At 33.8% G+C, this 17,473-nt stretch overlaps 1 protein-coding gene across 3 annotated transcripts in view; it reads right to left on the bottom strand.

The window, feature by feature from the left end:
* gapvd1 (GTPase activating protein and VPS9 domains 1) overlaps positions 1-17,473 on the bottom strand; it is a 94,095-nt gene that overhangs the window by 7,217 nt on the left and 69,405 nt on the right. Inside the window, exons 15-26 of one of the 3 annotated variants that reach the window (XM_039764440.1) lie at positions 16,065-16,142; positions 14,238-14,596; positions 13,075-13,162; positions 11,631-11,663; positions 10,476-10,535; positions 10,260-10,391; positions 9,019-9,145; positions 8,632-8,744; positions 7,450-7,609; positions 6,872-7,059; positions 3,833-4,046; positions 3,404-3,476 (exon numbers count right to left, since the gene is read on the bottom strand). In XM_039764440.1, the coding sequence (XP_039620374.1) occupies positions 3,404-3,476; positions 3,833-4,046; positions 6,872-7,059; positions 7,450-7,609; positions 8,632-8,744; positions 9,019-9,145; positions 10,260-10,391; positions 10,476-10,535; positions 11,631-11,663; positions 13,075-13,162; positions 14,238-14,596; positions 16,065-16,142 (1,625 nt within the window). Of the gene's footprint in view, positions 1-3,403; positions 3,477-3,832; positions 4,047-6,871; positions 7,060-7,449; positions 7,610-8,631; positions 8,745-9,018; positions 9,149-10,259; positions 10,392-10,475; positions 10,536-11,630; positions 11,664-13,074; positions 13,163-14,237; positions 14,597-16,064; positions 16,143-17,473 lie in introns of all 3 variants that reach the window. The other 2 variants (XM_039764439.1, XM_039764441.1) reach the window with 2 other exon arrangements.

Below are 17,473 nucleotides of genomic sequence, written 5' to 3'. Positions count from 1 at the left end.
TAGGACTATCTCCTCAATATACAAACCTACCAAAAAAAAAAAAAAAGTATCCATACACTGCTTATGAACTGTTACATAAAAAAGGATTTTCAACAGCAGGTCCAAGATGACCACATAAAGTCATTTTCACTTTCTGCGACTCAACGCTGCACTATTTTTTTGCTTGCAATGTGTGCTAATGCTAAATACTCTACAGAATAGGAAAATATTAGCAACCACAGTACTTGTACTTTTTATTAATCATATTGGAGAACTATCAAATTCAGTGTCTGGCTCAGGGGCACACTAAGATTGAGTACTGCAGCTTCAGCCACTACAGTTCCGCCTTTCAGTTCCAGCACCTTTCTCATTAGCCAGCATTTCTTGTTTAGCACTGCTGCCTCAGAGCTCCTCAGATCACTTTGTAGCTGGAGTCACCTGCACATTTTATCCGCTTTCATGTTGGTTTTCAATAGATAAAACCAGCATACCCAATTGCTTAAGAGAATTGTGTTGAGGTAATCGTCACTGAATGCAGGAGTAGGGTGTCAATTGAAAAATCCTGTTGTTAGATTTCATTCATAACATTATTATATGCATTCACCACCAGCATTGAAAGATAAAGCAGCAGTCAACTTTTAAAAAAAGATGTCCATTTGGAATATCTTTAGAATTAACGTTAAATACAATAATCGAACACAATATACAATTTAAGAAGTAAATTGTACACTTCTCAATAAAACAAATGTCCACAAAACATGACAAATGAATTTCCAGGGCTTGGTTTATATATAAAGGAAAAACTATGCAATGGAGAAGTGCACCTAGTTTGTTCATTAACTATCTATAAAGACCGCAACTATAAATCTGTCTTACATTTAATGAATTTGTGCATACAACTAGAAAAATGAGTCCCACTGCCTTAATAAACTCAATCCATCTGCAGTTCATAAAGTCCTGAGAAGGATGCAGAGGTGCTTGTGAATCGCAGGCGCATTACAGGTTTCCATCTTACAATGATGATTTACTTTGATTGCTTTAAATGTTTAATTTACTCAGAAGGATGAGTAGAGAAATTACATCTAAATGCGAATCAAGATATTACTGCTTACACTGAAATACTGATCTTAATTTCCAAGGTTTCAGTACCTGTAAACAAAAAAAGAAAGAAAAAAAAAATCTTTGCATATATGTGTTTTTATTCTTCATCCAGAGTTTAGGAACAGTGTTCACTTTACCACAGCATTGCATGTCCTAATGTCTTCAGGCTGCTTGTACTCTTAAACTTGGGAAAAAAAAAACAATCCACTATCGTTTGAATTTATTTCTGCTTTTATTGTCGCAACACCACAATTGTAGAAGTATATGCAATATTTTTTCAATTTTAAATTAAATGACCATTGCATCCATTTGAATAGTATTCCTCACAACTTATGTTTCCTAATTCTGTTGCAAATTTTAAAAAGTCTACATGCTACCAGTGACAATATTTTCTACATGGGATTAATGCAAATGCTCTAAGACTTAATCTTATGAATGTCCTTTTTGCAAGAAGCAGAATCTAGAATGAAGAATTTTTTTTTTCACCGACATTATAATACAGTTACAACTAAATGAATGCAGCAGGCGTAAAACAATTCTGCACCACTCTCCTTTTGCCCGAGAAGGACAACCTGTATTTTAAAATTTACTGATCCATGTAATTGATGTGGATCAGTACATAAAGGTGATGTAAATCTTAAAATGAATATCAAATTAAATTGAATGGGAAGATATCACTCATTTTTACTGTGTTTGATTGCTATGCAATTTAAAAAAAATGTTTATTTGCTCTTCATGGATTTTGATCAATGCTTGTATATATATTTCACTATTTTGTTTGTTAGAGGATATGCATAGCAAGTCTTTGATCCCCTGTTTCATTGTCATAGGTACTGTCAACTTACTGATTTCTTCCTGATTTTTCTTAAATATCAGAAGAATTTAACATAGTCCTCCTTGACGATTAAAGTTGTGACTAATGAAATGAACCCCAGACTACTACCACAATTTCTGTATTACAAGAGAAAGTATGGTATGGTTAACAAAACATACCACAGATTTTGGGCTACTATCACTTTTTTTTTATATATAAAAGTAAATGCAAAATTGAAAAAATTAATTTTTTGAAATATATAAATCCCTATGAGTCTTTAGACGTTTCATTTTTACCAAGTATTTTCAGCTTTTTTTAATGCAGTTACAGCCCGACATCTCCTTGTGGTATCTTGTAAACCAGTTTTCTCCCATTTTGTAGGCGTAATATTTGCCTGACCTTCCTTGTAAAATGGCTTCAGCTGTCACAAGCTTCTTGGAGAGTGATGGTGCACACATATCTTAAGTCACTGCCATATTTGCTATGGAACTAAAGTCAGGAGTTGGACCAAGGCGCTCAAGGAATTTCACCAACTTTTATAAGCCACTTCAGATGAGCTCTGTTTGGCAAGTTGAAATATGAATTGGTTTCCCAGTTTCAGATCAATATCATCAATACTGATGTTTTTATATATAAAAAAAAACAAAAAAACACAAGCTCAATGATATTTCTCCCCCTTTTTTTTTGTATATAAATGTGAACTTTTTTATAATGCCATACTCCAACAAGCAGTGTATTACACAAGAAAACAATTTACACAGCAAGTTGCGTAACCTGAACAAAGTCAGAGTGAAACAGCAGTGGGATTTGTCCCCGCAATCTGTCAGTTTCCCAATCTAAGAAGACCACACTACTACTATTGTCAGAAATGTAACAGCCACATAATGTATCTTACTGAGAAACAATGATGGGTAAGCAGTTAAACATCCAGGACAATTTAAAAAGGCATAATCATCTCTGGCAACCGTATTGTTTAAAATGTGTTTTGTGATATTTAACTAGTAATTTTTTTGTTTATTTTAGTTTTAAAAATGCTACTCAAAAACAGTTAAATATTGTGTGTAACATAAGTAAGGTAACATCAAGTAGGTAAACAACCAGTAAGGAGTAGATAGGAAGTTATAAGGAGGAATATTTAGCAATTATTTTGTAATTGAACAAATAGAACTTTAAAAGCTGTGAAAATCAGTAAGTGCTACAAAAACTTTGTTGATTTAGCTTACATTTTAGTCAAATATTTGTAAATGGCATGCTTTTAATAATTATATTCTCACTACAACTATTAGCAAAGTACTCAAAAAGTGGAGGTGGGTGAAAATAAAACAAAATTACAAGATGGAATTAGGAGGTTTGCTTATAGGGGGAAAGGAAGAGGAGGGATGGGGGTGCAGTGACCCCATGGTGGGGCAGGAAGGACTTTTGTTTAAAGCTTTCTTTCACATTCAAAGCTGAAAACCCTACAGTAGTAATGGCTTCATAACTATAAAATAATAAAATTCCAAAAATTACCTCTGGGATCTGTAGAGCCTTATGATTAGCAGTCACAACTTTAGACAGGCGCTGAATGTGTTCCTGCAAAACTCTAGAAGAAAAAAACAAATACCAAAGGAATAAATTCAACAATGTCATAACCAAATATTTTGCACACAATTGAACTGCAATATAATAAAAAATCTTTGGCTGTGAAATCAATGACTTTATGAGCAAACAGAATGCCCAGCAGAAAAGAAAGTTATTCAAGGAGAATTTAGAAAACACCTCACTTAAACATGGCAGGAATCAACAATGTAATATAATCCAATATACATGAAAAAGGCATAGCTTATATGGACTACTTATTAGAATCTTTATCAAAATTAAGGGATTCTTGCAGAATTACTGGAAATGTGAAAAAACAAACAAATGAAAGAGTTGGGAAAGACACCACTAAGTACTCACTGATCTCGTAAACTATCGCCATCTTGGTTTGGGTAAAAGGCAAGTTTGAATATTTGATTCATAACACTCCTCTCAATAGCCATTTGTGCATCCTGCAGTTGATCTTCACTAGCATTTTGCCAAATAGTGTCTTGAGCCATGGCTCCATACAAATAACGCAAGAAATCTTCCACTGAAGCAGTTTTGTCATCAGCAGCTGTGAACCTTTGGAAGGCTGTTTTAAAATTAGATATAGTTAGCATGTTTTGTGTTTTAATAATTTACTTATTCTTAGTTAATACTTTAATGCAATCATACTTATTACATGCAAATAATATATATTTTTTTATTTATGGCATATTTTTAATCAATTAGTAATCTGAGAAACTCAGCCGTGTAGTTAAAAGCTTGGTGGCTCCCTCTTTACAGAATGGTCAAAAGCTCCCCAACATTAATAGTCTCCTGTCAAAGTTCCTTTGTGTAGGTTATCAAAGGTAAATTGGATCGCTGTATGGCTGAATTTGTAGACAGATGAAAACCACTTAAACCAAAGCAAATTATTCTATAAATTACTCTCAATGAGAGGATGACTTTAGAGTATAAACATATTTTGCAAATAAACTGAGGCAAAAAATAATTTCAAGATGTTTCTTTACAAGTAAAACTGATCAGCAGGCAAGATCATCATAACTATAGCAGAACAAAAACCACATTTATTAACATTTACTCCCTTCCTCTGGACAACAGCATATGCAATCGCCAAACCCTAGAATGAATATGAGTGATATTATTGCATAAATGGGAGGCCCAACTGGCTAGATATTCCTAGAGCAGTAATTGGGTTGGGCAGCACAGAAAACTGAACAGGTTTACAACTATCATATTTCCCCTCTGGGTGATATAAAGCAAGCTACCAGAGAAGAAACAAAATCAAGTACATTTTTCACTTTTTCATGCAAGTAATTATCAAACAAGGAAAACAAAAACCCATACTCCCTGCTTTCAAGTAACCAATGTTTTCTCATTAACAAACTCTCATTACCTTTAAGATTTTTTTTTTTTTTTTTTTAAAGCATTCTCATAACAAATTAAAGGCGGATTGAGAGTGAAAAAAAAAAAGAATATCAAGAAATGCTAACTGATTCCAGGAAATACAATATAAGCTAAAGAGACAAAAAACAAAAAAAGCCTACCAAATTGTATTAGTTAACGGACTAAAATCATTTAATTGAAACAAAAAATTATTTTTTTAAATAACTGATTATTTATATGAATTGTCTTAAATATCCTCAAAAGTAATTAGAATCTATGCTTTTTCTAGCTTTACATTTGAGGGAACAAAAATTTGCTTTTGAATGGGGGTGCAAACAATTTGAAAAATCTAGTGACGGTTCAGCAGACATCACCATGTGTTTCTGTTCATCTATCTACTCATTAGTTTTTAAACCAGCCATTTTCAATTACTTTCAACACAGAATTTTAAATTCTGCCTTTTTAATACTTTCTGGGGTGGTCATTCAATAATACATCAAAATTGTACTTATTTACTTATAAACTTTTATATTTTAGTAAATATAGGCTATATGACTGGATGCATTATAGGATTATGACTATGCAAAACAACATGCATTTTTAAGACTTAAATAACACTGTTATGCATAAGATGAGTCTGTCACTGCAAACATGCATGGCATTCACCTGCAGTGAACAGAAAGGCAGCTGAACACACACAGTGTAATCCAGACAAAAATATATCCAACATTAAAATGTATAACAAAAACCGTCACTTCACTTGTTATTATTTAAGTTTGTTTTTAATTATAATTAAATAGTGAGATTTCAATATTGAAAATATCTCCACAAAATTTCAAAAATGATACTTTCTGGGGAACTCAATCCATTATCTAGGTAACCACATCCCTCTAGCTTTTCATTTTACACCATGATCATCATCCTTCAACTTTTTTCAAGGAAAGAGTCATGAACATCATTTGACTCCTTGATTTCAAAGCTCCAGATAAGATAATGTAGCTGGGTACACAGTTCTAAATTTGACTTTAAGGGGACTTGTGTGCCTCAATAATGCTTGGAATGATGCTGTCTGGAGATGTGCTCCTGTAAGGGTTACAAATGGCAAATTGTGTTTAATAGAGAGAATCTGAAGTTGCAACCAAGGTTGAAGAGTATGGTTTGTGCATTGAACAGTTACAATTCTGCAGTTTCCTAATGATGTCCTCTTAGGCTCATCAGACTATGAGCTCTGTTATGCACTGGAACATTTCAATTGCAAATATGAGATAATTTCCCTCTCCTGAAAAAGAGTGGTTTCCTCTTTAAATAAGGGAAGAGCAGCTATTCACAAACGAGGGTGGAGATTATCAAGAGATGACACAGTTTTGTGGACATTATACTGAACTGTGGGGGTGGGGAGAACAAGAGTCAACTCTTCAGCCCATCTCATGGTATTTCCACTGCGCCCCTCATCAGGAAAAATGTAAAGAAAATGATGATGATAATTAAGTGGTTTAATAGTAAAGGACACCTCCGCAAACAAATTCTATCCTATTTACTGTAAGTAAGCATTTTTATTTTTTTTGTACTTGATACCATCTATTTCTTCAGTTAAGTTTGTGCAACATTTTCAGTAAATTGTATTCACACAGGTAAAATCTATGTATTATTCCTTAATGGGAAATTCATTTGCCTAACATTTAGGAATAAGTAAAGAAATTATGACAGCATAAGTTATGCAATAATAGAACTACAAAACATTTAAAACCGATGATATGTTAATATGATCATTTTTTAAAATAGAACAGTTTATAGAGCTAATCCCTTTTGTCATGCTGGATTAAAATGTATTTTAGATAGAACTGGTAGGTCATGCTTCAAGGGTTTGACTTGCTAAAATCCATTCAATCTACAGTATATTTCAGTCAAATAATAAGGAGCATGTCTCTTTACTACTTTACAATACATGAATACTGCAATATGTATAAACAAAAACCTAATGATTAAAACTAGGAAAGGTATAATCAATCTTTTGTAAGTAATAACTACCTTCAATAAAGCTTGCCATTTGTTTCTCCATACTCTTCATTAGTAGTCTGACACAGACTGTGGTGAAGTATCGGTTGGCCACCTCCTTATCCCGCAGTACTCTCTGCAGGAGTCTTTCCAAATGAGCCTGTGAGGTCTGGAGTCCCTGGCGACATCGAGTCAAGTAAGCAATATAGGGTGCCCGCTTTCTGCAACAGAATTAGGAAAATGACCCAAAGCAAAGGGGGGCTGTGTAAGTGTGTGTGTTTTTATCTGTCTGCTGTTGAGCAACAAAAAATAAAAAATTGTGGTCTGCAACTTTGTAACTTATAAGAAAAATCAGAACCAGTTTTGGCATCTGCAATGCAAAACCTTGATGATATTAATACTTATTTTATGTTTTTCTGATGTATTAACCATGCATTCTATACAGCTCCTTCCATGCTTATAAGCACTACAAATAAAAGTAAAAGAGCCAACTTTTTAAGAAAACTGCAATAAACTTTGCAAAAAAACAAAACAGCACATATTTGATGTGCAGCATAAGAAACAAACATTCTTTCTAAATCAATATTTGAATATAGTGCTTATTAATATACCTGTAATCTTCTGCAATGGCAGCCAGCAGTTTCCGACAAGTTCGACTATCAAACCGACTGACACAGCGCATTGTCTCCTGGATCTGAGCCATGAGGTTTTTGTCCTGAAGGTTTATAGCTTCTGCAAGCTGGACTTTCAGGAAACAGACAATCTCATTATCTGAAAGATGGAAAATGGTTCAAAAACCCTTCATTTTAAAACAAAGGTTCTCCTAATGTTTCTAAGCATGCCAGTTTATTCAAGTCTTTGTTTAAATGTCAAGTGCTGCCCTCTTGTTTTGTTAATTAGATCAATACTTGTAACACCTGCTATGGGTACTTAAAGGTTTGTTTTCAGTTCTCGACTAGTTGAGTAACTTCTGGGTTTCAGCATCTGCGTTGAGTGGTGCTTTTAGCTTTGTTCTTTTAATTATTAACTTTTGCATAGCATAATTATAGTTTTTATGCTAATGTTTTTAATTCTAATTAGTATTTAGTATATATTTCTGTGCTTAATATATCAATCAGTCTGTGCCTTTTTGCAGATCAGTTTCTGTCTATTTTGCAAATGTAACCATGTTCTTCACAGTATTTTTCACAAGCTCACAAAAACATAAGACATACTGCAGTATGACTAGGAAAACAAAACTTTTAAATGTATTCAGGCAACACTAGATACTCAGGCCATAACTAATAAAGAGAAAATTAGCAGATGTATTTTTTTATTTCTTAAAATTATCTAGAATCAAACAATATATTTAAGAGTATCTCATTATACAGTAATGCAAATAAATCTAATATTAAATATGTCACATTTTACCCAATTATGACTTGTTTCTATATTATTTTATCATATATAAAAGACGTTATATAGGATTAAGAAATCAGTGTTGACTTAGCACCTTTCTAAATTGGTCTCAGAAAACTTCACAGGATTTCAAAATTTTTATTTTTCGTAGAATTTCATTTGATAGGAAAATATTTACACATTTTTTAATTAAATTACTGCTTTCTCCATGTTTAACAGATGAACAAGATGGGGGTATTTCAGCTAATGAAATTGATATAAGTAGAAGTGTTTGAAAATCTATTTAAAAAAAAAAGAAAACCTGTATATTAAGTAAGTACAGAAGCCTAAAATATGCATCTTAAGCAAGTTTTAGTTTTCCAGCTGGTCATCTAACATGTGTAAATATTTTTTACCTTCAGTATCTGTATGGTCAGGTAGACCATTTCTTGTTGTTGTGTGAGTCATTATAGGAAAGACGACTGAATCAGCAGAGCAAAGTGACATCCTTAGTTTCTTCTTGGCATCACTGTATAAAAAAAAGCTGAACTTAATTCACAAATGTCTTTTGAAACTCAGGACTTGCTGCACTAAAAATCAATCAATAAAGTGCCCACAGTCTTTCAGTTTTCCAAACCTGCAATTCACATCTGCTTTTCAATGTCATAATTAAAACCAACCTCATGCATTACACAATTATCGAGTGTCCTTTGTTTAAAAATAAATGAAGAATTTAAAATAGAGCACATAAAAAGATAAGTCCATTTTGATAATGGATAAACGCAGGATATAAGGTAACAAACCTGAAGGAGAACTTCGAATCTAATGGCTGTGCTGTCTGGCTTGCAGAATCTGGTAAGTCATCTGCAGAGATGTTTTGTATAATTTCTTCTCTAGGTGAGTCATGGATGCTTTCTCCTTCAGCAATTGCTTCTAGGTTCAAATGCAAAAATATATTTTTCATTTACATTAAAGGAGAGAAGCCGGGTCTATGCAATATTGCTCATCTGGGGGGAAAAAAAATCTTCTAGTGTACTGAATTTATCCTGCATGTAGTACCTAAGGTGATAGGGCATTTAGTTTTAGACTGTGCAATTTACACCTGCAAAATGAACACAGAAAGAAAAACAAATATATACATATGTCACCTAGGGGCACTCGCATCTGACCAAAAATAAAAAATCATAAGATGGACTGCACACTAAGACTGCCATTGCTGTCTCTGCATAGTTCTAGTTTCAAGCACCACCAGTCTTTGTGATTTTTCTCTGTAGACCATGTTACTCCAAGTATTCTTCACTTTATTTCACCCATTCTTTAAGTGCCAGATGCCTACAGAATTTGTCTTTTCTTAGATCTGTCTCACACACTGAAGACTGAGCATCATTTGACAATCCAAGCCAAATAAGGTCTTGAAACCCTACCACCCCAACTCACCGTGTTAAAGTATACTTTGTAGAACTCCAACCTGGATATTGAAAAGGTTTTTTCTGACAATATTAACACTTGAACTGAAATGTTGCTACTGTGTTAACCAGTGCTAGCACTGTATTACTTGCTAAACATCTTGATTTTTTTAATTAAACTTATTCTAAAATACTTGTTTACTTTGTACTCTTTATGAAAGCACAACACTAAAATATATCATACATGATTTTTTTTTGGTTAAGTTCTTTTGGGTTGAGATCTATGCAAGATAAATTAAAACACCAGATGGACTGGTTACCACAACCAAGCATTAATACATATCAAATTCTATTCCTCTCATTTGTAGTGATTATCAGGATGTACTGGAGCAGCATTTCTAAAACTAGAAATTTTTATGAAACAAAAACAAACTCCAATCAATCTCATTTGGTCATATACAGGACAAAGGAAACCAAACTAAAAGGTGAAAAGTGCATTCACATGATAACAGTGAAGGTCAACCCACAACGATACATTTTCTTTAAATATTGCACATATACTATACATAGAGACACAGACACACACACAGGGAGAGGGAGACAGAGATGGACAGAAGAGGATGTTTCAAAATATTCACCAGGTCCTTCATAAGTTGCTGAAGTTGTTACTTCACTGGGGCTTGCCCTCTTGATGGCATTCCTGTATTTGTCTAGAATATCCTCAGCAGCAGCAGCCTGGGCTTGGGCATTCAAACGGGATGAAGACTCATCTACAGAAGTAGTATCATATATTAAATGCAGAGAGTCAAAAATACAAAAGTTAATGAAATTTTCACACTACACTGGAAACCTACCAGGACATTGATCTTCCCTGTCTTTGTCTTGTTTGTCCTTTTTCCTGAATGTAATAGGTGCTACAGAAAAAGACATAGCTAGTGAGTAACTTGCAGATAACGATATAAATAGAAAAATGTTGATATATACAGCATGTTTAACACAGAAGTAAAAATGCAAATATATCTAAACTATTTTACATAATTTAAAGAATATCAATATCTTTCTATGAATTACAACATGTAGTAGTTTAAAATAGATAACAGAAAGTGCAAATGACTGGGACCCTGGTTAAACCAATTATCTAGCAGTAAATATAATCTACAGTTATTGTCATATTTTGGCTTTGGGTTATTAACCTCCAACATTCCAGATAAATTTGACTTTACAGACCAAATGTTACCCAAATAAGACTGGTGCAAATGTATTTTTCATGCAAATGCCAAAAAAAAAAAGTGTTTGACTATATATTTTTCTGTTCATTTTACATTTGGCTACATTTAGGTAGACATGAAGTAAACCAAACTCAGTGAATGTGTCCAGTTATAAATTATTACATCTAGATTGCACCATCCCCAGTGGTGGAGAGATGGAATAGACATTTACCATGCCCTTTAATAAGCCATACAGAGTGGATGAAATGTAAAATGAATTTCATGAATTCTGCACAATGGGTGGATAAAGGGATTATGTGGGTAGGGGTAGATGTTGTGTATATTTGTTTTTTTTTTTTTAAACAATTTACACAGACTGACATGAGTGACCAAGATACAAGACTAAGAGAAAAAGCATTAGATGACGCTGGTGATAAAGGCAACTTTTTACAATTCATACAACACAGCCAACATAAGTGTGCAAGCAGACAGAGTTAATTATATCATTTAAATTGGCCATTCAGAAATGCTCAAAGAAATGGAGAATGCACAAATAGTTGTCTGAAAAATTCATCACAGACATTCCATTCCATTCTACCAAATGAACAATCTCATTCTTTGCAATTCAGACAACTATTACAAATGGCCCATCCTACCACAATAGGATAACATCTCATCACAAGTGACCAAGAGGAAAAGTGCATGTGTCTACAAAGTTGCCCACTATGCTGTGAGCCGCAGTACTAAAGCTAAGAAATTGCAAGGGCAGCTACAGAGCAATATCCATTATGACACTTTTACCTGTAACTTCACTTTCTGTAGTCCAATATAGCACTGCATAAGGAATACAATAAGAGAAAGAAGGTGGCCTTTCAGAAATCATGTAAAGGGTTGCTCTATGTCAAAGTATAGAAAAAGCTGTTTGCTGCTTTACTTCAAAAGTAAAGCATGATGTAGTAAATGAAAAGCCTGTATGAATTAAGAAAGTCTGTGCTACTTACCTGAGGCTTTTTACTTGCATGCACATTCATGCAGAAACAATTTTTTACACTACATAAGAAAAACTAAACTTTCTAAAAAGCGCTTTCATATTCAGATGTGAATTTTGAATATATTCAAATGTGTATTAAAGAAGAAATATTTAAAATTACTCTGAAATGTCTCCAGTCAGAACTTCTGCTGCTCCAGATAGCAAAGTGCAAAATTCTGGGATTCAGATCACCACCATATATTCACAAAATTACATTACTGGTTATATTTCATCTTCCCAAACAACAGATTTATTTTTTTATTATTATTTTGTTTTAATAGTTCAAGCACTACAGTGTGAAGAATGTGTGTAAAATCTCTGAAAGTATCAAATGAAAGGCTCTTCATAAACAAAAAACACTTATTGTTGCAATACAATGATTGACAGACTTCAATTTTTCTGTTAAACAAATCTGCAGGGACAAACAGTTTCCAATTTATATAGAAGAAGACTAGAGTGACATTATGAATATATTGCTATAAATCTCAAATGGTTGCTTAACATTGCTGACCAAATACTAATAAAGTCTTTGGGGTTTACACATTCACATTTATTTATAATCGCAAAGTATTTTGCTTCGAGGTTCTTCAACAAATAGCTTTATTGTGCATGATAATGTAAATGATTTCTCCCTTTCTGTGCGTTCTGAAATGTGAGAGGGAGAGAGGTAAGGAGCACGCGCTGATACAGCACATTGCCGCACCCACCACATGACAAATCAACTCAGGATCCCAGATTAGGACCCGAGAGCAGATTAAAAAAAAAAAAAAGAATTATAAAAATAAAGCCAACAGAAATATAGAAAAAGGTAGGGTTAACCATTCAAAGAAAATCCTAACTTGGGAGCGTAATCAATGATGAATGCTAAAAATTTTCTAATACTCTAGATGTTTGGTTGTGTATCTGCAAACTAACAATTTTTAAAAGACCGATTATCAAAACAGCACTTTATTGATATATTTGATACTTCCAAACACTGTACCCAAGATTACACTGTATTTATGGACACAGGAACTTTTAACACCCATTAGAATATATTCAAATGAACCCATGCTTTTAATGTAAAATACCTAAAAATAAACTACTGGCAAAAGAGACAGCCATAATTTGAATTATATTGTGTGCAAGATTATCAGTTTTGAAATGTATATTACTTAACACTCATGGAGAAATTTATCAAGGGACTTATTAATTTATAACAAAATTCCTTCTTACCTTTTGGAATGGCAGAGACAAAGCGCTTTTTCCACCAAGGTTTATTCCTGTCTGATTTTTCATCATCACTGTCTTTCCTCTCTTCTGCCTGTACAAATAAAATTATCATCACATAAAATTACTATTAAAAAGAATCATAGGTAGACATGAAACCATTCCCACTCAAAGTAATATACAATACACAAATAGTTTTTTAGGAAGCAGTAGATTTCTCAGATTGTCAATGTTGACAAACATGGTAGAAGCTGTGACCTTAACTTGGGTAAAACCCACAGAAACACATTAACAACAAAACAACAGAAAGAAAGATGAGCAGAAAGATGTATTAAAATTATGGAAGCATCAAGGGAACTAAGGAGAAAAACTTTTAAACCATGTGTGAGGAAATGAAAACATGGCTAATGGAAACAAAAACACAAAAGGAGAAAAATTGCTGTGCATTACATACGAGGAGTCTTTAGAAACAGTTTCATATTCAGGTTTCAAAACATTTTTTTAATCTAAAAAAATAAAAATATCACATCATAAGCATTAAAAATATATTCATTCATAATTCTACAATAGCTTAATGATGAAGATAACTTAGCACAACTATAGGTTTGTAGAATGGGAATGGAACATGTCACCAATTGTTCACCCTCTAAAATCAGTCATACTTGCTTGTACCTATTTTTGATGGTTTCATAGTAAAGTGTCACAAAATTAAACCATTCTGAAAATTTTACTGCTTTAGCTTATTTCATATCTGAATTATGTATGCATCCAAAATGAGGACAGTGCCGAGAGCTACATTAATGCCCTATTTCTATTTACTCAATACACATTTTTATATTATTAATATAATGCTGTCATTGTATATAATGATATCTATTGATTGTTTTTTTTACAGTTGAGTATTTATTGTCTTTTTATATTCTTGTAATACATAGCCTTGGAGCTCAGCAACTTCAACCTCAAGCACTTCACTACGTATGGTACTTTGTACAATTGCAAGTGACAAATATTTCATTTGATTTTGTATGTTATAGAGAATCGAAGTAAATATGCTGGCAAATTCTTTTTAAGTGCTAAAAGTGCTACAAATCTGATGTTTCTATACCTATAAAAAAAAAATCACATGCAGTTTTTTTTATTTTCATGTACAGTATACTGCAAAACCTTACCTCTCCTTTTAGTGAATCTTTACTAGGGGAAGAGGATGGCCCTGTAACAAATGCAGCAGAAGTTCCTACTGTAGCGTCTCTCTCTTCATTGGGAGCACGCCGGTTCCAGCTGGGGTCACTGGTGGGCCTTCGGGAAGCAGGCACTATGTCTGAACTCTTGCTCCTCACTAGTCTGTCTGGATAGGAATGACGTTGTTTGTTCTGCTCCAAGTCAACTGGCAGCACACCATGTGGGCCAAACATGGGCAATCTAGCCTCTTGGATTACAGGAAACAGTTCAGGAATTGGGGGATCTGGAGGAGGGTGAGGAGGTCGGGCATAATGAACCTTGGGGCGTACAACTGCAGGTGCTAATGACCCTGTAATATGCAAAAGAGAAGGACCACCATTTCAGTAAACTATGAAACCAAGATATACAATGTACAGGTACCACATGACTAAAGAATCTCTCTCTACTTTTATGAGACACGGAAGTTTTTCAGATTAACTTTCCTCTAGTTGTGTAATGCAATAAATATACATAGATGAAAGTGCCATTAAATAAACTAACACAGGGATATAAAGACATATACAACTTCCCCTGTAAGCTAGTCCATTTATTTGATGAAAAAGGCCAGTCAGCTGGCATGCAAGTTCTATCTGTAGCAAGTATTCTTCTTCTTTTTTTTTGTTTTACAGCGTTTTCTTGTTCATTTTTCATTTTATTATTTTATGTTTTTTAATTCACAGATAAAAAGAGCAACCATTTTCTTTATTATATGGCATATTAAAATGTTAATTATATATTAAGTGCCAATTTTTGAATAAAGTTAGTGAATTTGTTGCCAAACAAGAATGCTCAACTACAGGAATACTACACTGGGTTTGGGGAAAAAAAAAGTAAATAAATAAATAAATAGTTTCATTATCTTGACTAAAATGTAACATAATGCCAAGCTTAACATAAGTTTTGCTTTTTTTCTTTCAAAAGGTAAATTCAGGGTGTGAGGAACAATCATTCTAATTATACCTGAGGGATAGTTGTATATTAGTCTCATCCCGCTTCAATGACACAGACTTGGTGGGCTTTCTCATACTACTATTTTGTAAATTTCTTTTAATTTAGTCATATCTGTATAGGGTGCAGCTCACTACTGATGTGTTTGGATCAGCCCAGCTACTTAGACACACAAAAAATTGAAGTAGGTACCTGAACTATTCAGCCCATCAAGCTCATTCATTTTTTTCTGATAAAAGCTACAATAACCCATTTGTGGGAAGACCGCCTTTCCAATTTCTATCTCTAATGCATTACCATGGCATATAAAACACTGCACTCTAGTCAATATTTATACGACTGGCAAGTATGGGAACTAGTTTTGTTCAGTTACTGTAAACGATTGTTGCTTTGCACATCATTCTGAAATGTTTATTTTTATATTATTACAATGAAAACTAACAATTTATTACTGAGTACATTCAAGTACATACAAGTTATTCAGTATCTGGAATTGCCTAGACTAAGTCACACAAATGCTTCCAGACTTGTATTAATTAAAACTAAAAAGTCACAGAAGAACAATTCAAAATTAATTTAGCTCTGCAATAGTTACTGTGAGATGAGGCCTCATGTTTGTATCAGTGCTGCTAGCCAATATCTAGCATTAAAATATTTCAGATTTAAAATATTATTTGAACACACAGCATTGTAAAATGTGTTCAATATTATTCAGTTCTTACATTATAATGAATTGTACGCTTACAAAAAGAAAAGGTTTGTTCAAACAATTAGTGGTTAAGGTACAGATGAATTCTGAATGAAGGCTGGTCTGATAGGTTTTCTTTTACCTTCACATGTAGAAAGGGGGTCAAACATAGCAAGCAAAGAGTCAGCTTGTGAAGGAGGAGATGTCAAGTGGTGAGAGCCTACAATAGAAGAGCAAAATACAGCAAGTCAATCATTAACAACATTCTAGAGTCTGATTTATCTAATTTAAGGTTGCAGACAGTCAGATCCTCCTGGTAGCATTGGGACAAACAGCAGGAACTAACCTTTAATAGGGCACCAGACCACTGTAGGTAAGTGGGGCCAAAATAAAATTGGTATTTAATATAACATATCTTAGGGAAATAGGAGGGAAAACAGGAGTATTTGGTTAAAACCCCATCCCCACATCACACAAACAGCAAAAGGGTGCAAGATTCAAGCTCAGTAAGCTAAACTGTCAAGTCAGTAGTGCTACCAACTGTACCATGGTACCTTCCATCAATCAACCAACCTTTACGTTACTTGACCCTTTCACAGGGTACACCATCAAAGGTGTGCATTTATATTATGTATATACATAGTAAGACAGACTGACTTTATCCATTTTCACTATCGGTAGAATGCTTAAAAGCCAAGACTGGGCAATCTTAATGCCAGTTAAGTCTCATTTTACAGGTTGGGGCCCCTTACTGGAATACAGACTCTGTGTCTTATCTGATCAGAGGATCAATTCTAGAACACATACCATCGCAATAACATCTATCAGAGGTGCCACCTTGACACACAAGTACGAACAAATGACTACAACTCAAGGATAAGTAAAATTGATGGACAAAGCTTTACACCAATGATTAACCAAAAGGTGGGGCTTAAGGCTACCAAGAAACCAAAGGCAAGACGTCTATGGCTTCCTTTAAAAACCCTTGGAAGATCCTGATCGCCTCTCTTCTCATCAAACTTAAAGTTCTCAACCTGGCTGCAACTTTAACCATCAACATCCAGAACTCACAGGATATACAGGGTGTGGCCGTAACAGAGGTTGAAGCAATTATTTTTGCTCCAACCAATTTTTTTAATTTATACTCATTAAACATTACCAAAACTGTTTCTAAGAGCACCTTCCAAATGTTTCATAGACCACAATAGCGCAATATTTCCCAGACCTTCACTTTGCTGTTTGCATGTGTTTTGCTGAAAAAAAATACTGTATTCTAGACATATTCTAGACACAACTGGAATCACGTTAGCTGGTCATATGTTGGTTCACTTTGCATCTTATTATGGTCTGCTTCCGGTTAATGAAAAAAGAAACAAGGGTTCCGAATCTAAAAGAACGTCGATTAAAATTAAGGCAGAAGAAGTCTGATCCACTAGCATCAGTAATTGTTTGTTAATTAAGAGCATTCTTGGAATGAAAATACCTCTTTACTCCAAGCCTTTATTGATCACTGCAAAGGTTATCTAGAGTTGGGTCAGAAGGATACTCCAG

The sequence above is a fragment of the Polypterus senegalus genome, chromosome 9 (assembly GCF_016835505.1).
Source record: "Polypterus senegalus isolate Bchr_013 chromosome 9, ASM1683550v1, whole genome shotgun sequence".
Classification (NCBI taxonomy): domain Eukaryota; kingdom Metazoa; phylum Chordata; class Cladistia; order Polypteriformes; family Polypteridae; genus Polypterus; species Polypterus senegalus.
This window is presented reverse-complemented; position numbering and strand designations above follow the sequence as displayed.